A 22,630-nucleotide genomic window follows, 5' to 3' on the forward strand; every position below is an offset into this window, starting at 1 on the left:
TGCTTTCAGCTGAGAGCAGAGGGCATTATCTGACAAAAAGGCTTCAGGTGGGAGCATACAGAAAGCAAGTGAAGGCCTGTTTTGAAGACCTACAAATCAGTGACAGAAAGCCAGGACTAAGGAACATGGGATGAAGATTCAGAACAGTAGGCATGGTAAACAGGGAAGCTGGACTGGAGCAGTAAGATTGGCCTGGCACTTTGAGGAGTAATAGGATTGAAATAAGACATGGAAGAAACAGGTATATAGTGTATGATACAGTCTTTTCATCATCAGATACCAGAAGAAGGACAGATTATTAAATCACAGCACAGAAGCTGGGACCTCTACAGTGCAGACACAGTGTACTGAAGACAGTTAATTCTAGGCCTTGGGAGGAGAGGAAGAGAATGTTCTAAAATAATCCTAAAATTAGAAAAACCACAGAGCTTGTTAAAAATGCCCATGCGCGTTTTATTAATAAAAACTAACAGTGCCAAGGTTAAACAAGTCAAACAATTATAGTCTCTTTATATTCCATAAAATATTACAGAAAAGTTTATTTGTGTTTCAGTAAAAAGACTACTGTCTTAGAATAGGCAGCTGACAGTATTTGTGCAGTTAATTGTTTGTGAATAAATTTAAAAAGACTACCACCTGCCCTGAAATTCCTCTTATAAAAATGAACTATTAAAAATGATTGACAAATTTTGAGTTAAAAAACTTAAAACATTCTCTATATTTAATTTCAACTTTATAATAGATTACAGGAAGATGCTTATGAAACAAATACAAACATTTGTTTCAGTACATGTCTTTATATGATAGACTTATAAGTATGTAAACAACTATATAATAAAAAGTTTCCAAAGTCTGCCTGTAAGAAATCAGGCAAATTTTACCATAAGCAATAAATCATTCCAAACCTTCAAGACATCTTATATAGCTGCACCAGCTGGCAGTAAACATTTGCCAAAAACTTTGTAATTCATATGTCCCAACATACAGTGAAAAGTATATAAACTTGATGGAAACACAATGTTAGTTATAATTTAAGGGAAAATAAGTTCACAACAACATTTCTGGAATTTAACATGTAAAAAAGTAGGACCTATCTTTTTTGTTTGGTTCTTTGGACACTGCATGATTAACAGAAAACACTACTACATTAGCTCACTATCCCTCAAAAAGTGGTATAATCAAAATACACTCCAAATAAATTGCCATTCAGTGTATTCATTTTCCACAGAAGGACAGCATTTTATTTCTCAATGATGTGTCTACATTTTCTTTAGCAAACTTAGCAAGAACATTTGGGGCAAAATGCATTTTCCTTCAAGTAAAAAAACAAAACAAAACAAAAAACCCTAAAACAAGAGTAAATAAAGGCTCTGCATTAACACACTGGTATCAAAAACACACATCCACACCACATTTAAAAATATCCTACATAAAACAATCCTTGTTTGCTTATCAGAGGTGCAATTTCTAAATTCAGAACTGCTTACCAATATTTTCCTTGAGGGATGGGGCAAAGTAATTTGAGAGGTTTCTCCCTAGAACAATTTATTCCTGAAGCTTGCTGAATTTTAACAAAAAATAGTCTACAAGCAAAGGGCATCAGTCGTCATCATCATTTTCATTAAAATCGTCGTCGTCATCATCGTCATCCCCCACGTAAGAAACTGGTGTTTCAACTCTAGAGCCACTGTACTGAGATCCATTGGAACTTGTAGCCAACATCCCATCTCCACCGTTGGAAAAGTCGCTGAAAAAAAAAAAAGAACGTTGGCATTGTGTAATGATTTTTCCCATTTACTGCGTGCGCTCTTAAATATAACCAGGTATCAACTCCCTTCCTTTAATAAATCCATCACTGCTATTTTATAAATTCCTGTCTTTAACATATCTCTAGAAGCTGAAATAGTTGATGTAATCCCAGAAGGGTTCTTTTCATGCTTCTACCTTTAGCATAATGATGAAACCCTTTTACAAGTGTTTTTAGAAGTCTGCTTTCCCTATTTCATCCAAATCACGCGTAGTGTTGAGGATATATAGCTATCTAAGGTCAGAGGGCATCAAGCAAAGATGACTTGTGCTGCGAGTGTTCGGTGCAACAGAAGTGAATCATGTATTTTAAAAAGCATTATTCTTGATTCAAATACTTGGAAAAATGAAGAATTCACAGCTTCTCCTGGTTAATTCCTTGTTATTACAAGGTGAGCCATCCTTGCTACGTGCAGCACTGTATCTTTAACCCAAAATTGTTTTGTTCTCATTACGCTCATCTTTTCTAAATTAAAAAAAACGTCTTTAGTATCCCATATTTTCCCTCTGTAAGAGCAGTAAATGGATATAGAGCGTATTCGCTTCCACATTTGAATGTGTTCCCTCTTTTCCCTCAAATATACACGCATACTGTAGGTACAGCCTGCATTTCTTCTTCCTAGATGAATTAACTGCATCAAGAAGTGTTTTAATAGACCCAGACCATTCCTGCTTCCATCGTTACTTACTATTTTGCCAATGTTTGTATTATTGCTCACTTGATCAATACTTTTAACATTCGTACTTAAAAATTCTTGATAACATATTTTCCTAAAAATATTTGCTATAAGTGTAAATAAATTCCTGCAGAATCACAAAAGAAGTATCTCCAATTTGACAGATATTCGTCATTAAAAACTGTTTTCAAAAATGTGTTTGCTAGTCAATTTTTAGTCTATTTAACATATATGATCAATCATGTACAGTGTTGTGTGGAGCTAATTTAAAGGTCTGAAAGTCTGCCACTACACAGTACGAAACTACCTTTCAGTAACATTAGTCATACTCCTGTTCTTCCATTCCAAATGAATTAAACCTGTGGATTGTTTTGTTTTTCCCTTTTACTTCATCTGGAACTGATGTCAAACTAACCAGACTATCATTAACTAAGCTCATCCTTTCTCCTCTTTTCACTCCCGTGTAACAGCATGCTCCCCAGTCTTCCAGGGTTTCAAAGTTAATAGCAGCAGGTAAGGAAACTTCTTGGACAGAGCCTACATTTAAAGTTTTAATTTGGCAGGATGGGGGTGCAGAGAGGCACGCTCTGGAAGTTCACAAGGAAAACGTATCCAGTAAGACATTTGCAAGAGTTTCTGTTGTTTTGCACATGTACTCAAAGGGAGGATGCTAAGATAGTATCTGTTTGCAGCCAGATGACTTATGAAGAGATTCTCCATAATTAAGTTAATCTGTAGAAACAGTTTTAAAAACAAAGAAAAAAAAAAATGAAGATGATTTTTTTCTGTGAACTTTGAAAGTTCAAAACCAAAACTCTCAATCTCCTTTCTTTGTGATAAAAATATTTGAAAATGGATTTCAAACTTAAGCATCCTAGTAAGACAAAGAGGCAAAACTGGGATGAAGACACCGGTAGCAGCTCAACACCTCATGAAGAAAGCCCTAAAATTCAGTTTTGGAGAGCCTGCTAAATAAATTTATAGCCTTTATCTTATTTGCTTTGGCAGCAATTTTCTGGCACCAGAACTGTTTTGCATTCTGTAGTTTCCTACTTCCGTGAGTATTTACATTTACATATGTTGTTTAATTAAATATAATTTAAACCTCCCCTTTTCCAACTTCCTAAAAAACAGAAGTGGGAAGAGTTCTGGTGTTTCTCACACCCTCTAGTTTTCTATCAGCCTCTGGCTAGTAGTGACCTAATTAAAATTTAGAAGCCTTAACAATCTATAGGTTCTTTTTCATTGACACCATGTTCACTATCACACCAAAAAAAAAAAAACCCAAACCAAAAAACTTCAGTGAAAACTCACAAGTGAAAAGGGATAATGCTTCTGCTTCTGTGAAGACGTTCTGGCAGTATTCTCAGTCCTGAGCTTCAGCTCTCTAGCACAAGACAGGCAGAACTCCCCACACCCTTCTGGACAGTAGGAGTGGACAGAAGCACAAGCTGCCCTACCCACCATCAGTAGTCCTGCACATTGCTGAGCTTAACTGCTTCCTTTGCAAGTTATTTCCTGACTTGAATGCAGAGCAAAAGAAGATAAGCCCATCATCAACATTATGGGGTTTTTTGGGAAGTTAAATACTTCAAAAGGCTAATGCAATTACATTTCAAAATTAAACTAGATCTGTCTCTTTAAGGACCTCCTTCTAACTCTGAGGAAAGGCAGATGGGTGAAAGAGGCCAGAAGAGTATCTTCAGAGAAAAAGAATAAAGCTGTATTTCCCTGTCTAAATATATCCCATCAAGGCAGGATTTTTGCATTTAAGCACAAATGGCTTAAGAAATATCCTAAAAAAAAAAAAAAAAAAAAAAAAAAAAGAGTTCCTTAACGTAGGAATTGCAACAATATAGCCATTTCCCAACTAAACGAGAAAAGAGGCCTGACAGTGATTCTGATGCAGGACAGTCATTGTTACGGAAAGAGCCAAAGTAGCACTTGCCCTCTCCTCCTTATTCTAAAATCGCCCAGATTCGGTTAGTTGTGTGAAATGCATGACAGAAATTTGGCCTTTCAGAGAAGGCAATCTACGTTTCTGGACACAACAAAAACAACAGGTAGAAAACATACTTTTGCAGATAAGTGCTTCAGCTAACCGGCTTGCTCCATTTGAATATTTGTAAATAACGCTGAATGTTTCAATGATATTTTTGATTCATTTTACACCAAAAGCAGAGCTCACAAGGGCATCCTTCTGATTAATGCAACAGCAAAAAGCAAGCGAGTAGTGACTACATAAGGAAAAAGTGCCTTATATAGCAAGGGAAAACTAACAGTTAAGCTCAGAGATGGCCTGAGAGAGATTTAACTCAGAAAAGTTGAATACAAGTTATAGCTTATGGTTCTACCAGCTTCTGATGCTGTCTAAAAACCCAATCAAAAACTTTGTTTTAAGCTAGGGGCTAACGACCAAGTGAGAATCTTGCCTAGATTACATCTTCAGGAAATTATTTTGTTTTCTTGTCACAAACTCAAAATTAAACAGCACATTCAAAGATTAATACCAGTCTAATCAATTTTTTTCCTAATCTTTTCGAAACATTTCTCATGACACATTTTGTCCAACTCAAACTTATCACTGTAATACACAAAGCAGAAGGTGACTTCATTACTTGACAGGAGACGTCCAGTTACTTCCCAAGAGGTATGAGCGTTGGTAAGACCACTAACCAAGTAAAAGCAACGTTTCTCAGAATAACCTTCAACACGCAGAAATAGAACTAATTTCACAAAGTACTTTATCGCTGGTTAAGTTGCTTTGGTGCTCACAGATTTTAAAGTTAATTTATAATTTCATCTCACCTGGCTGAAAATCTGGTGCCATTTGATGTGGAACCTGATGAAGACGTGACATATACGCTGCTGATTGATCCCTGAGCCATTTCTGTAAAACAAACAACATGTACTTCAACAGTACTTCAAAACAAGCTCATCTAATTTACAGTAGAAATACTTCATCTGTTTAAAGTACAGAAAAGGGGCATTTGAACCAAAACAACATACTAAAGTTCTATATCCAAAGTAGCGCAATTAAAAAATAAGAAGCTAGTGTAATAGCAAAATTCAAAGTGTTTTTAATGTATTTTGAAAGTGAGCAAGTGAGAAACCTTCAGCCTTCTTATATACTGAAAATGATAAACACTATAAAACGAAGCCATGACCACATTTCCACCTGCTATGTTTTCCCCTTGCAGGTGCCTCAACTGTAAATACTGCCCTTAAAAAATTACACACGGAAAAGATCTACTGACGTGGTGCAATGCAAAACAAGTGGTTTTGTGAACAGCAAAAGGCCATCCCCTATGAGTGTCTATGTTATTTGCTCCCTTCAGGTACTCCAAAAAGCATATACACTTGAGAACTTGTCATAAATTTACACCTCCAACTAGTGGAAATTAACCGATTTTAAATATGTTCATGTTTTTCCCTCAAGTCCCATACTAAAGAGGAAAATGAAAGAATTCTTCTTAGAGTAACTAACCTGTCACATATGGTTCCAGAGCTTTAGGAACCAAACTCCTTGCAATTTTTAGGTCCTCTGCTGAACAGTTTCCAGATTCTAGCCCACACGCCATGCCCATTCGTTTTAGGACTTCAATATCATCATGAATTTCAAAAGTATTGTCAAAATTAAATAGATATTCAAACCTAGAGAGAAAAGTGTTTCAATTAGCTTGAACTCCGTTCACCATCTTTCCCACACATTTTTAATTGCATGAATCGCAAAAATGTATAAATACTTGGAGTTAGTGACACATCACCTTAAGCAATCAAAAATTACAAGCTTTGTGTATTTGGTAACAATGCATGGCTAAAATTAAAATGATACATACTGTATACATCATTAACAAGTTTAACAGAAATGGAGATTTAGCGAAATATTCTGTATTTTCAATAAATTTTTCATCCCGAGTCCCATTCCTCTCCTCCTGTTGGGAAGAGATGGCTGCCTACTGCCTAAACTTTTTTTAAGCAGCAAGCTAATAGCATACGTAGATATCACTGCTACATTCACTCAGCTTTTATTTAACAGATGAAAAACCTAGATTTTTGAACAAAAGGCAGAGAACAGCAGTTCCAAAAGCAAAATCCATTTTCAAGTCTGCTGCCTGCACTTCATCATACTGAAGCCATAGGATAACAATGGTAAAGTATGATATCAAACTTCAGTAGATTTGCCTTGCTTTGCCTCTAACAATCTCCAGATAGGTAACAAGTCTGAAAAAAGTTATTAAATCTGAATGTAATTATTTCCGTTTACTAAAAAGCTTTACAAAACTCTTTCTATTCAGCATAAGTCAAGATTTAAACCACCTAAACTGCATGTGTTCAATCAACAGTAGGGACAAGTAAATTTATTTGTATTTCATTTCCAACAAAACAAGGTACATGAACTAAAGAGTTCACGTATGGGCATAAAACTCATAGCTATATCAAAAGGCAGACATAAAACTTTGTTAACTCACTTGTCATTTGAAATACTGCAGTCAATCACTGTCTTCTTGCTGGTGTTCACAATGATAAATGGCAAATGGATGACAGAATTAGAAGGTGGCGGTCGATTTGCTTGCTGTTCTGCTTGACGATTTCGCTGAACGAGGTTCTTAAAGGCAATTTGCTACAAAAAGTAATAATGACATGAAAGGATGAATTTAGCAAAAATTCCCAGTTTGTTTTTCCTCTTATTAAAAAGTGCACATATAAGGTCTCTCTGAATAAACTGCAACAGAACTAGAATAACTGTTATTTAAAAGGCTCCATATACACTCTATCAGCATTTAGATGAAAGGCCTGTTTTGAATTTCCGACTTAGTAGCACATAACATTTGAATTAACTAGTTTACTTTCTTTGGAAATAAAAGTAGATCTGGACTATGAAAACATTCTAACGACAGACACAAACAACAACAGCAAGGTTGTCCAAAAAAAAATTTGACTACAGACTGTTTTTACTTCCTTCAGTAAAAAGAACAGTTCCTAAAAGTCTAACATTAACATTTTTGGTGATGAAATCAATTAGGAATTCTTTCCAAATCTTTAAGACTCTGTCAACCTAAAAATCACTCAGATAAAGTATTTCAGTAATGGCTGCAGCAGGGAAATGCAAAGAAGAACAGAAAACGTTCAGCATACTCCTGCATTTTTAAGATGCAAGAATGGTGACAAATGATAGTATCGAAAAATACAGCACAGGTATATTTCACTGAGGGAAAAAATGCATATTCCAATAACTACATCAGGATAGCTGTGGATCCTTAGGACTAAGGTAAGGGATAACGAGGCCTGGAAAAAGCAGGCCTGATACAGCATCCTACTTCCATTCTGATGACTATTTCTTGCTGGCTATCGCACTCCACAATAACAGTTGAATTACTAACACTGTATTTTTGCTGAAATGATAAGCCATAAGATAGTTAATATTTAGGATTTAAATTTCTGAATTTCTCAACTAAGTCACTAAGATTAGTGACTTTACTCTCGTATTTCTTACCAACACTGTTTTTGAGAATGCAGTGTTCATCCTTTAACGGTTAGTAAACGTATGAACTACAAACTCAGGTTAAATATTAAAACCAAAGTTACACTGAAATTGTACAGTAAGCCAAACTCTAAGACAAGACATTTTTCTGGTCATGGAATCAAATGAAATAAACAGGAGTTAAAATCCAAAGACGCCACAGAGGTTGATAAATAACACAGCGGTAGAGACTGCTGTCCCACAGCTGTCTATCCTTTCTTCCAGCACTGCCTTGCACCCCCACCCCCACCCTCTCTGGGATTTTCATTCCTACTGCATGGGAAATGCAACTACTGACAGAGGTGCTCCGGTGAACTACCAAATTACAGCACAAGGACTTGGAGAAAAGACTAATGCTCCCATAGTACTCCAGGTGAAGTCTGTGGCAATTCCACAACTGCTTCACAACCAGCTAAGCCACTTACACAGCAGAGGCAACAACATTCAAGAAAGGCAAAACACAGAACATTGAGAGAAGATCACCACAGTTATCCAACTTTATCTAAGGACTTTGATTAACACAGGAAAACATTCAGATACGGGAACTGAACGATAAAATTCAGGAGGTCATGTACCAATTACAGCCCCTGACAGCATAAGGCCTGTTTAAACGTGCTTGTAACTGCAAAAGAAAACATCATAACTCAGTAGAAGGTTGCTGCCTTCCCTAACAGTATGGTCAACAGCATGGTCCCAGGTAAATAGTGCTAAATTAAAGCTGCATATGCCTTATCCCGCACTTCACCTTAAACAGAAGTATTCCATCCCTCATTGGGATAAACTACGGCAGGAATACAGATATAAATTACCTTGCCCTATAGACAAGAGTACCTTGACTGTACCTGTAGAATGAGTTCTTGCAGTTGAGACTGTTTTTGCTTTATTCTTTCAAGTCTTCTCTGTTTCTCCACCTTAAGATAGAAAAAACGTTCTTTGGTTTCTTTGTTTTTAAACAGCATTTTATATCAACATTTTCCCCTAAAGCTGTCTCAGCATCAGTGAATTGGAAGTAAGAAGTATTGCTGTCAACCATTAAGAAAGGTTCTGCAGATGATTCGAGAGATCCACCAAGCTTCACATCCGTACCACTGATGGAAACTTAATCAAGAACAGAATTAGCACATCACGAAATGAGTACAATATACTGTGGAGGGCACAAAAGTATCTCTGCAAACAGAAGTTATGCTTCAAAGATTTATCCAAATTCTCTGAAGGAGGCAAAGAGCAAATAAACCAGAAGGATCCACTTGACAGACTCTACTGATACTTCCAAAAAGGTAACGAACAAGATCCATCATCAAAGAGGCTTGAAGAAATAAAGCTGCTATGGGATCAGAGGTTAAGTCCAACAGTATTAAATATATGCTAAATTATAACGTAAAAGAAAGACGATAAAATGTTAGGGAATAAACAGCTTTCTCAGTGGATGAACATCACCAGCACGTTCCCACAGGGATCTGTGATACAGACTCTGTTATTCAGATAGAGTTCGAATAAAGGAATCAACATCAAGGTGATGGAATCTGCTGACAGCACTGGACTATCTCGCACAGTAAGAGGAGGAGGGCTGGCCACGAAGCACTCTAGAAGTGCCATGCAGTATTCGGTGATTAGGTGATCAAGTTTAATTTTGATAAACATAAACTGATGTGCATGAGAAAACATAATGCCGTTCATGCAAGTTTTACATATGCAGTCACAGGCTCTGAACTACCTATTGCCATTCAGTGAAGAGATCTTAACGTACAATATCTACAAAAATGTCAACCTGGTACTCCATCACAACCAAAGAAACTGAGTCAAGCAGGGCATAGAGAGCAAAACAAAAATTATTACTACATCAGCACATGAATCCAGAGCGTTTACATCTTGAAGGCTGTAGCTCTTGTGTTCCTATTTCAACGAGATCATAGGAAAGAGCAACGAGGATGATCAACGGTACAGAACAGATTCCAGGCAAGAGAATAATGAATAAATTGGGACTCTTCAGAAAGGAGAACAAAATAATAGGGGAGAACATAGGCGACACCTATAAAATCACAAATAGCGTGGAGAAGGTGAATAAGGAATGACTGGGTCCTATCACTTCTGATTCAAAGGGTATCAGCTAAATCTAGTAGACGCAAAAACAAACAAAAGGTATTTCATAAGAAATTCATAACGCAGCTAAAGAACTCGCTGCCACAAACGGCTGTGGATGTTAAAAGCAATTATACAAATTTATGGAAGAAAAATTATTTGAGGACTATAAAATAGAAGCAGACTACGTCTCTGTCTCAGGTTGTCCCTAAGCCACAAGAATCACTCTTAACTTTCCTCTAACCTTATACTCCTTCCTACATATCGGCTATTGTCAGGGAGCATACAGGGCTAGACAGACCTTTGGCCTATTCACAAACCTTTGCTCTTATGTCCCTAAAATATGCAATTAACAATAAAATGATTGAAGTTAAAAATCCACGTGAAGGCACTTTTCTGTTCATTTGCAGTGAGAAATTAAAGCGTGTACGGTTGTGAAAACTACAAAAAAAATCATCTTATGTAGAAAAAGTTAGGATCAAGTCCAATGCTTAAAATTTAGGAAAATAAGTCAAATAACCCCATTCAAGAACTTTGACTGCAACTCACCTGAGTTGTTGTCCTATCACCTGCAAGTAAACCACACTGGTTTCCATATTACCTCAAGATACGGGCCTTATTAACTGCCCCACCCCCAACCCCTGATCTTTTTGTACTATCAGGCTAAATTTTACCATCTCTGATATTCTACTTTATACATAGAGTAAAAAAATGACAAAAGATGTAAGACGCAAAATACCTGAATTTTATAGAACTGGGAAAAACCCCTGCACTCCTGTGCTCCCTTATAAACTATTTAGCATGATTTTTAAACAGTTTAAGGATAAAGCCAAGTAATTTCAGCTGCTATAGCCAAGAAAGCTTATTAGACTTGACAGTTTGACAAACTTTATATTAGCTTCCACAAATTCATAAAAAATAAGTAACTATTACCAAACTTGTCTGGTAATATCACCGTAATTTAAATTTCAATGGAAATTGCAGAAACGTGAACCAGAGTACTCATGAAGCAATATTGGGAAACGGGAGGAATCCTGAAATTCCCCCAAGTAAACTCAACACATCTTAGGATTTTTGTTGTTTTCAAGGCTGTATAACATTTGCGACTCAATTACTGAGCGGTTAACAGAACTCTTTCCTCCTCTTGTGACTCCCAATTAACGGGTTTTCATGTTGATATCAGAAATCATCACTGTACCTACCTTAAATGCAGGAACTTTAACTATGCACTATTACACGTCAAGTCGCTTCTTTTCCTTCCATACTAATATTATCCTATTTTTCTTTAGGACACTGTCAGTCATAATATCAAACTCAGTACATTAAGCAACGCTCCTTTTCTTTTGCTCCATCGTTACTGGTAGTATCATACTTGGCGAGACAGGACCAAAAAAAAAAAAAAATCAACTCTTAAACTTCCTCCAGCTGGCTAGTTCTCTGTTCAGCACATAATACTGACGTCTTTAAGCCACTTCACCTTCTATATCCAACTTAAATCTTATGCTTTAATTCTCACTCTCTCAAGTTAACGAATAAATTTGACTTGCAGGCTATGGAGTCTCTATCCTTGAAGATTTTCAAAAGCCATTTGAAATCATAAATATCTTATTGAAAGGACATTCAGATTGCTTAGATATGTTCTTCATCTGGATAGCAATTACAGTGCTAACTGAAAAATCAATTATCACTATCAAACAAAAATTGCCGCAGAATAAGCCCTTTACAGACAGATTCCAAAATGATTTTTTCAACCTGTTTCTTTCTGCACTGATTTTCAGTTCTGCAAAGGGGAATTTATGCTTATTAAGAATGAATACAAAGACTCGTTCTCTTCTGATACGGTAAATTGAATTCAGTACATCCCAGTAAGTTTATCCTACAAATCCAGTGCTCTTACTCAGGATGCTTAAAAACAAAAGAGGCAAATGCTGCTGGACCTCCTGAGTGCCTGAGGATAAAAAAAAATTTCCATTTTTCTTCACCTAAGATTTACATTAAAAGTCTGACATCTTTACACAAGGTAAATGTCAGAAACTTAAATGACCTACAGCAACAAAGGAAGAGTAATGTGAATATGTATTGATACACATGCAATACACCTATCAGCTACATATGACAAATTGCAGAAGTATCATTTTTATGGAACCTGGAAAAAAACAATATTCCTAACTCTTGAGCACCACTATTGCAATGTTAGAATTATACATTAATTATTGTTATTAGCTTTGAATCTGAATCATTTCACATATATTACAGCTCTATTACACAGCACCTATATTTTCGACATAGAAAGAAGAATTACTTCAAAAGATATTTAAATAACCTGGAAACTTAGATGTGTTTTCTATATTAAAAAATAGAGTCAAGACGCATCCAATTATTGTACCTTGTTAGCTCAGATGATCATGGGCACACATAGGATCAGAACATACTAAAGCCACAAAGCCAAAGCCACATTTACTCAAACATAATGTCACTGTGAATTTCCTATACACATACCTCTAAATTCTGACATTCCTGAGCCGAGTTAGTAGGTAGACCAATCCATTTGATTTCCTTCTTCTCCTTAGAGATAATGTTCATGGCCATAAGGACATTTAAGGCATCATAGACGCGTCGTCTGATATTCTTCTGGTCGTAAGCCTGCTGTAGACATAGTGCATTAATCAAAAACATACCTGTGACAAAAACATTTGAAAATAAATGTATTACAGCAAAGGGGCAAATTCAGGTAGCACCTGAACTGTTTCATTTAGCAGTAGGAAAATAAAAAGTCTCAAAAGAAATTTCTCTTCCCCCATTCAGTTCACATGTGACCTCCCATATACTTACTGATTCATTTGGTGAAATGTGATTATCAGTGGTACTGAATTCTGCAACCAACTCGTCTGCCACCTCATTGTATGAGGTGGTTCCTTTTCTTTGTACCTTCTCACAAACCTTCATAGAGAAATGACGTAAACCTTTGCCATTCTTCTCTCCTTTTTTGTTCCGCTTCCTAAATATACGCATAATATATATTTTTAAGAAGATTTGAACTTTGGAATATTTATCATTTTTTTCCCCTCAAATACAGCATTCTTTCCTGTGATTAACAATAACTAGCAATTGTATTAGCTTGATGCTGAAACACTTCGATACAAATCCATCTTTTTGGCAACTGTGCTAGCTCCAGTAGCAGAGAAGTTAACAATAAGGATATTTCTTGAAGAACTCAATACAGAAAACCCTGTAACCTTGACTATAACAAGGGGACAGGGGAGAGAAAAAGCTAAAACACAACGAGTAAATTGCAGGCAGTAATTTTTTTTTAGCCCATCTAATTTGACAATAAGAAAATGAGATAGCATTGTTCAATATTAGTCTGATACTGACTGAACAGATGAAGTCTGAAATTGGTTGAACTGACTAAACATTACACCACTACTGAAACACCAGTTTGAACTGTCAGCATACAAAGTTGCTGTAAAAGCTTCAAAGTTACAGCAGACGCAAGAAGCAGAAGAAAGTTTTCAGCATATCTTCTAAACAAGAAGATACTTAAATCTCTCCTCAAATTACACAGATCAACAAAATTAGTACCACCAATGGAAGCTCTCATTTCTCCATATCTGATTTCTCAGACACTTTGAAAGATCAGAGCTTCATAATCTCAAAGTAGATATCTATTCATCATGAAACACAGATGATATATTCAGTCTTAAACTACATTTAACAACAGACCCTTAAAAGCAAGTTTCCATGAGAACCGACACCGGAAGAACACGCTTGTTGTACCTAACACTTTTTTCTAACGAGGGCTATATTCTTATTTCAGATGGTACCTCAGGATACACTTATGCAGTCTGAAATGCACTGCATTTTCTTGGAAATACATTAGCAAAAGAGAAATGTCAAATTAAAAACTGACTTAAGTCAGATGAATTCCTGTGTCCTTTCAGGAGCTAAATTGTCTAAATGTAAACAACGTCGGAATACCTGTCAGTCTTTAGGTAAAATAAGCCAGTTGCTTTTATGGCAAATAAATCTTGTGTGACTACGCCCGATTTTAATACACAATACTTTAACATTCAAGTGCTCTTAATGGAAAGGTGACTAGAACGCATCTTTCACGCTGCTAACCTGAAGAGTATATACATTGTCACAGTGAACGTTTAGAACAAGAGATGCAAACAATTTATTAATCGTTTGTAACTTTTATTTTGCTCACCCAGCAGACCAAGGCGAAGAATCTGCAGTCTGGTTCTGTGATACAAAATGCGTGTTAGGTGTATGTGGACTTCCCACCAGGATAGTATTTGGCGCTGAAGGTCTCTGAGGTGTACCAATAACCTACAGTAAAAAATAAAATTATCTGGAAAACGACTGCAAGTATCCCAGGTTATTCAGATGCTGTACTTACTATTCAAACGATGCATTACTGAGACATGGCTAATGCTTTACTTCTACCTACTTCTATTAGATACATTCAAATTACACCACAGTGGCACAAAACACTTCAGGCTACATACTATAGATCTTGACTTAAGAGTACTCCCTAGGTAATAAGCATTTACGTGTTACTCTTCCTAAATGAGCTTTACTTGCTTTCCGGATTTCTTAACACTGTTTGACAGTAACTTAGGTAAGACCAAAGCAAAACAAAGAGCCTGAGCAGAGTATGCGTAAAGAAGTCGCAATGAGTTATGGTTAAAAGTAAGAACGTATGAAGCAAGGAAATCTGAAAGTTAGTAGAAGTATGGAAAAAAAGCAGAGTTATTGCAAGAAGGGCCAAAATCTCTCTTGTAGTCAGTCCTTCTCACTACAGGACCAAAAACAAAATACAAGCATATCAAAGGTGAGGAAAAGTAAGAGCCAACTTTCTCACTTGCTGCGCATTTTGGTTTTAGACCACTTTAGACAAAAACTTTTTATTTTGAACATGCTAAGAGCACCGACTTGGCTAATCACAGTGCTCCAGCTTATAGGTATGCAGTTCTGCCGATTTGATAATAAGTAATCATACAAACATTTATTCGCACACAGAACCACGCTCTCTCATCTGCGAAACCCAGCTGAAGCAGAACTCCCACTTCTGCAGATGCTGGTTTTTATCTCTGTAAATGTAACTTTCTAGAGAACATATATATAGTTCAGAACACAAAATGATAATGCACAGCTGCTCATTTTGTAGAGGGATATGCCTATTCCTCTTGGGTACGTTTTTCTACCAGTAGGGGCAACAGTTTGCATCCCTGACACCAGGTATGTGAAACAAACCTCAAACGAATCTGAACTCAAAACCACCTGCAAACCTCCTATGTTTTCCTGCAGCCACGTTATCCCTCACCAGCAAAATCTTACATTTCTTCCCCACACCAGCTTCAATAATTTAGTCTCAATACAAAGTGAAATAGAAAATTTCAAACCCCGATAATGAAACGTTTTATGTGTGAAAGTTAAGATGAGCTGCTATTGGAACAACCTTTAGATGTAGAGGGTAAGACTATCAGATGTCAGTGATTTCACCTGCCTAGAAGGACAAACACAGCTGCATTTCCTCCCAAATGCTGTCCCTTTATTTTGTATGTTAGCTACTCAGAGAGTCTATTGTATCAACTTCTAACAGCTGGAAAATATTAGGTCCTTTCCCTGTTCAGTAGCTCCCTTCCATACTCAAAATGTTTCTAATTGCTGGGGAAAGTCAGTCTCTTCTACTACTTTTCAAAAACAAAACTTATTATTATAGGAAATAGCATGAGGGTGGGGGACGCAGAACAGGCATAAGACCTATACGAACCAGCTCACTTTCTTCCTCTGAAAAAACACTAGAAGTTCCGCTATTGACAGTTCTCTGCCACCTACAGACAAAAACTTTCGCTATTTTTACCTCTAATGTTAGACCATTGCTAACAGAACGTTTTTGAGAAGAATTAGAACAAACACCTTCCAGGCATATTCTAGATGTCTAACCCCACTGCTTCATTTTTTGCCTTTAGATGACCGAAATTCCTGCAGATATGCATCTCTGACTCAGTCCACAACCGCTTTACTGATAGCAGGAAGAAAAAGTATCCAAACATCTTGGAAGTCTGTGAAGAAGACTAGCAGCACCAGCGTGCTATTCGACTGACAACAGAGAGAAGAGAGGAATGTTGTTAGCCACTTTTTATTCCCCAGGATGCAGTTACAGAGGACTAGAAGAAATGATTTTAACATTTTGCAGATGCTAAAATTAAAAGGTCCCAGTCTATTCCCTAGTTTTCTGATTCTCAGAACAGCTCTACCACCTCCCTGGTTTCAAGTCTAGCATTTGTATGATTGTGCAGGGAGGGACATGAGAGGCCAAGCCAGTACAGCAGAGGGAGTGGAATTGCACAGCTGGGGAAAGACTGCACGCTTCAGCAGTGGCATACCCCAGGCATCTCCTGCGCTCAGCAGCGTTTTGAAACATTCAGCAGTAGCAAGGAGTACAAGGATGCACAAACGCAAAGGCTCATTTCTGAAGTGGAAAAGTGAAGTCTGTCTAATACATTTAAAACCTGCTCAGTGTTCACATTCTAATTCATAGAACGTCTTCAAACTAGCCAGAATTATATGCTCTTATCTTACAGCTTAAGAAAGCAGACGTTTACATAACGGGTACATCTCAGATTTAAGTTCATGTATTGTGCAAACTTTACATATCTCAGATGTAGACATACAATAGAGAAATACAAGTACCACCCTTAAAAGTCTAATATTCCTCTTATACACTGAAAAGACTGTTTAGTGAGCAAACATGTTAAAACTTCACACTATTTTTCAACAGAATGGAAATACAAACTTATGAACAAAATACACTTATCCGGTGTAACACTTTTAACAGAGAACTAAATACTTTCACAGTTACAACACCGAAAAAGATTCGGTAATTGTCTTGCTTTGCTGAAAGATACATCTAAGTAGCTTTTAAAGCACAACTGCCACAAAGATTTAAAATTTGCACATGTTAATCCAAAACATCATTTCCTAATATTCGCATTATATACAGTGTTCCCAAGCACGTTCATCAAGCTTTTTCTTCCAGTTATTTCAAGGACATGAACTGCAACTCCACAATAACTTTTTTAATAGAAATATTAATACCCTGAACTTTTACTCACAAGATTATAAACAAACTGTATTCTGGAATGTTTATATGAGAAGAATATTTTAAGAGTTACGCAAGTCACTGGAAATATCCTAATATATGAAAGGATATGGATGAAATTAAGATAGTTTTAGGGAAAACGGACGGTGGCTTTGGGGGGGGGAGGGGGAAGAGTAAGGGGAGGAAGAGCTGTAAAAGTAGAGACAAATCTCTGCTGTTTCGCCAAAGGTTCCAGCTTTTAAGTAGAGAACCAGATTACAGTTCATCTCCTTAAGCATGAGTAAGTAAGTTCAATATAGTGGAACAGCAAGACTTAGTCAATATAGTTGACTTACAAGGTTAAACAGGGTCACAGAGACAACTCATCAACCCTGTTCCCCAAGTAGATTTTGCTCGCTGGCAGAAAACTAACCTCCTCTTAGCTTTCAGGGTTCTAGACGTAATTTTTTACAGTTCTTGCTATCCTTCAGAATTATGAAGTCAGCAGAAACTTGTCCAAAATTTCTCTATTCACACATAAAAACAACGTCTCTTCTTCAGTGACATACAGCTAAGCACCTAGACTTGTACTGATAATAGTCAATATAAACATGCTCAGATATGGCCCCTTTTTGTCATTAAAAAACTTATTGCTGAAAAAGTTCAGAATAAGACTTAAAAGCGCTGAAGAACTGATGATTACATACACAATTCCCATGGTAACTATACCAACAAAGATTCCATTAACAGTAATTATTCTTTCAGAACCAAGATTTTTAATAACGTTACCCAGTAAAATTGTTCATGATAACACAGATGAGAATTTGTCAATTTAGACATGTGATAGAAAGCATGACTTTTTTTTTTTTTTTAACCCACTGAAAGTTAAAAAAGGCATCAGATAATTTGTCATTTCAATATCATCCCCTAATTTTTGGTACTTCAAGAAAAGATTTTGTAAGTTATCAGAAATAGTATTTCAATTTCAACATTAAACTTAAGTATGCACACAGCCTCACCATAATGCCCAAAAGGGACCCTCTGTGCAATTATGGCCTATGATCAAAAACAAAAACATCCTCCTCCCACTGCTGCTTACGGAATTTAAATTAAGCTAAAACAATGCCTTAACAACTCTAAGTTTCCTTCTTTGCAAATCTATTGACAGAAATGCCTCTGACTAGAGAAGCAATTTCAGTCAGCCAAATTCATTTTACTATAGTCTAACCTCCAAGCTGCTCAAAGTAGTTAATTCCAGGAAATACAGCACAGTGAATAATATGCAATTATAGAGACACTTCATTAGGCAATAATCTACGGTGTGGCAGATGGGACTCCTCAAATTATGTGAAGCTCAAAACCTAAAACATAGTTTACAGGGTGATAATGGATCTGCAGTTCAACTAAGAATATGTTGGGTAGAGCGGAGGCAGGGGCAGAGTGCAGGCGGAGGCTTGACACTGGTTCCCCCTCCCCACCCTACCCGAAAGCACAGTATCAGTTTACCAGTATACTTAAGAGGCAGTTATACAGATATACTGCCTATGGCAGAGGGGTAATGATTTTCATAATTTCTATACAGTTAAAGCCACACAGTCTAGCGATTAGGCAGCCTCTCTGTTATAAAACACTCCTTAGAGCTTAGAATTGGGAAAGGCAGATAGGAAACCGTGCTTTCATATTGAGAGGAAACCCAAATACACAACATACTAGATTTTTTTTTAATGTTTAAGCATTACAGTTGCTTTCCAGAAGGGGATGAAATGAAATCAGCTTATTCTAGATGAACAGATTTTAATTTTGATCACTGTAATTTTGATTACTTCTCTCACAATCTGTAGATTATCTATTATATTATTAGATTCTTTGAATTTACTCATTTCATGCAACTCTCCAAGCTCACAGTAACTTTTTAAGCAGAAGATATTTCAATTAAGTCGTAAAAACGCGGATCCAGAAAGTTTTTAAATTTTCAATTCAAAAAGTTTCCAATTTTACTCCACCTACCGTCAATCTCAATAAATTCACAGCAATGGGCTTCATTTACACCTCCCTATGCCAAGTTTCAAAGCAGAAACTAGAGGGTCCCACTCTACTCCCTAGTTTCCCAATTCTCAGAACAGCTCCAGCATCTCACTGGTGTCAAATCAAAGCAGAATCTGGAAGAGCCACTGATGTGAAGCAGCAAGATTAACAAAGGACAAAGCTGCTTGAAAACTCAGATATCCTCATTTTGATTTGACAGTTATCTTTATATTTCTTTCCCCAAAAGAGCATTACCAAAACATTTGTTCTAGCACGTCATTTAAAAATTAGAAATATAGCCAATCTGTGCACGACAAAGGATACTGAACATCAAGATACAACTCAAGATTTACAGTGTAAGCAACAGGACAAGCAATAACAAAAATGCAAAATCTCCTTACCACTTGTTGTGCAATGTTGACATTAGACTGTCCGAATGTTTTTGGCAGGAGCTGTTTTCCAAGCGTATTTACTGTAGAAGGATGAACAGCCACCAGAGAAACAACCCCTAAAAACACACACAAACAGAAAGCTACAGGTCAACCACGTTGTACAGTGTGTAGCTTAGTAATTCCAGTTCTGCAAACACTATCAATGCATAGTAATAAAGCCTAGTTCTGAACTGCATATAAAGTCAATATAAAGGTAATAGCTATGCATTTGAACCAAGGGAGACGTTAAGATTTGTAATATATTCTCCCAAACCTCCTTCTGTGTAAACTTAAAACTCCATGATCTAGTATAAACATGTTTTAATCCCCTATGTTCCGATTTCTCTCTCAAAGCTCAGGAGTAGAGTCAACGGGTATCTGTTAGAAGGCGCATTCCCCTCTTCCTTCCTGAGCACCTAAAACCTTGTCCCGCACCAGCTGAAAAACATCCCCAAGGCCAATAAGACAGACCCCTCTATGGCATGTTGGTCTGTAAGAAATAAATACGAAATCTGGTTAGCACTGGGCTTTCTGAGAGTATATTCCCAACTTTCCTCTTCCTCCTAAGGATTTCCTCCCAGCTAAAGGCAGGTGTTTAAAGGACAAAAGTCTACAGGAACCCAGTACTTGAGTAACATACAGGCATCACAGTAAGCCAGCCTAGCACAGAAAGCCGCTCTCTTCCTGTTCACGAGGCAGTAGCGCAATATCACAACCATCACTGATGCATAAGCAAGCCTTAAGCTACATAAAGCAAAAATTCAACACCACAAATATCAAGCCAAGTATCCTTTGTGATGTAGTGCTCCAGGTTGGGGTTAAAAAATGACAACAAGGACTGACTACTAAAAAGACAGAAAAAGAATAACAGCTCAAACAAGTCTTAAAATACTGGAGGCAATAATTTTGCTGCAACACCTGTCATCTGGAAGTATCAGTTCAGAGTTTTGGTGGCTCCTTCCCTCAGACCTTTTATAAATAGACCAAGAGAGCCAGGAGGCATGGCCTATTCCTCTTCGTTTCTTCCTCCCACTGCCCAACACGGAGACAACAATTAAATGTTTTTACAACAGTTATATCAGGAAGGGCCTGAATCAGTCTTTGACCCTTACGGATCCTCTTATGCGTTCAGGTAGTCCACAAAACGCAGGGAGCAACTCAAATCTTGTTTGAGAAGCTAAGGGACTGAGTTCAAAAAAACCCTTGCTTTCCAATAGCACTTCCTAGCTACCATTAGTAGTACTCTACGACAAACTGACAGCTTCACACAAATTTGTATAGGATGTTAGTAAGAGTTGCCTCTCCTTTCCAAGATTAAGATTCTTCATCTATTTGATCTCTTATTTCACAGAACTTTTCTACATCTATGATAGTTCTTGTTGCCTGTATGCTTTCTCGTTCTGCTACTTTTTGAGATTTCTTTTTGAAGGGGACAGCGACGCGCACATTATTCCTAACAATGGAATGCCATATGTTACTGTATAACTCCATAGCACCTTCTCTATTTTATTCCCTGATCCTTTCTAAATAATTCTTAAAATGTAATTTGCTTGTTCAAACAGCAATATCATGCTGTTATAACATAATCTACAATGACTTCAAGATCTCTTTCCTGAGTCGCAATAGCTCACTTTGGGTCCTCGTTATACTTGGTTTGGTTTTCACCAATTATTAATCCATGGGAGGACTTTCCCTCCCATTCTATGACACCTTAGTTTCTTTAAAAGTCTGATTAAGGACCTTGATAAATGTTTTTTTTAGATATCCAAGGACATCGCCTTGATTAGATAACCCTTATCCATACACTGTTGACTCTTTCAGAGCATGACTTTGAAAAGACACAACTTCTCTTTTCCCCTCCCTCTAAAAAAAGCAGGTTAATTCCTCCCATTACCACATGTCTACTCATTCTGTCCTTTATGCTTTCAACTAATTTGCCCAAAAGAAGTCAGACCTACTGATCTGCAGTTATCAGAATCCTTTAAAAACTGGCACAAGATATGTCACTTCCTATCCTTCTGCTACCAAGGCCGATCTGAACTATACACATACTGAGTAAGTAGCACCAAAGTATCATTGCTAGGTCCTTTTAGAATTCACAGGTTTCTGGCCAAGCTGATTTCTCATTACGCATTTCATCAGTTTGTCCTAAAACTCCTCCTTATAGCTACACTGCACTCTAAGACAACCTCATAAAGAATAGCCTTGTCATGAGACTCTAAGCATCTTGGTCATCTAATAACTCGACGGATGCAGTGGCAGGCTTTGTTCGTAAGACAGGCTTAAAAATAAAAGTTATTTCTTATGCTATTGTGTTACTCCTTAGAAACTTTTTACGCAGTCAACAAAGACAAATGCAAAATCTTGCACCTGGGACAGAGCAGCTCCAGGCAATAGCACAAGCCAGGTGCCAAGTGGTTAGGAAGGTGCTCTGCAGAAAAAGATCTGAGGGTCCTGGTGGACAAGTTGAACACAAGGAATACACCCCTATAGTGATAAAGACTTAACATCGTATTGGGCTGGATTTGGAAAAGCATAGCCAGAAGGCCAAAGGAAGTGATTATTCCCCTCTATTGCAGCAATCCTGCAGCTGCACGTGGATTACTGTGTTCAGCAACTGTGTTCAGGCAAGACAGGTACTGAAAAACAGGAGAGAATCCAGCAGAAAACCACAAAGTCAGGTAGGGTACTGGAGCACATGAGGTATAAGGAGAAGCTGAGGGAATTCGGTGTGTTTCAGCCCGGAGAAAAGGAGGCTAAGGTGCAGCGAGGGGCATATGGGAGGGGAGGGCTTTAATCACTGTCTGTAGCTACCAAATGGGGAGTTAAAGAGATGACAGAGGGCACAGCAAAAGAGACAGCAGTCACAAGCTGCTGCACAGGACATTTCAGCTAGTTACAAGGGAAAAAATTCACAAGGAGAATTATGAAGCACTGCGAGAGGTACTCCAGGAGGTTCCCTGGAGAATTTTATATACATAAAAAAATCCAAAGAGAT

General features: G+C 37.2%; 1 protein-coding gene across 29 annotated transcripts in view; it reads right to left on the reverse strand.

Annotated features, from left to right (window-relative positions):
* Positions 1-429: 429 nt before the first annotated feature.
* TFDP1 (transcription factor Dp-1) overlaps positions 430-22,630 on the reverse strand; it is a 50,535-nt gene continuing 28,334 nt past the window's right edge. For 11 of the 29 annotated variants that reach the window (XM_068926150.1, XM_068926189.1, XM_068926216.1 and 8 more), the window contains exons 4-12: positions 19,603-19,709; positions 14,297-14,418; positions 12,919-13,084; positions 12,586-12,732; positions 8,850-8,918; positions 6,956-7,107; positions 5,971-6,137; positions 5,292-5,373; positions 430-1,747 (exon numbers count right to left, since the gene is read on the reverse strand). In XM_068926150.1, the coding sequence (XP_068782251.1) occupies positions 1,600-1,747; positions 5,292-5,373; positions 5,971-6,137; positions 6,956-7,107; positions 8,850-8,918; positions 12,586-12,732; positions 12,919-13,084; positions 14,297-14,418; positions 19,603-19,709 (1,160 nt within the window). In that variant the 3' untranslated portion in view covers positions 430-1,599. The remainder of the gene's footprint in view (positions 1,748-5,291; positions 5,374-5,970; positions 6,138-6,955; positions 7,108-8,849; positions 8,919-12,585; positions 12,733-12,918; positions 13,085-14,296; positions 14,419-19,602; positions 19,710-22,630) is intronic. The other 18 variants (XM_068926242.1, XM_068926286.1, XM_068926318.1 and 15 more) reach the window with 2 other exon arrangements.

This window comes from Struthio camelus, chromosome 1 (assembly GCF_040807025.1).
Source record: "Struthio camelus isolate bStrCam1 chromosome 1, bStrCam1.hap1, whole genome shotgun sequence".
NCBI classification, from domain to species: domain Eukaryota; kingdom Metazoa; phylum Chordata; class Aves; order Struthioniformes; family Struthionidae; genus Struthio; species Struthio camelus.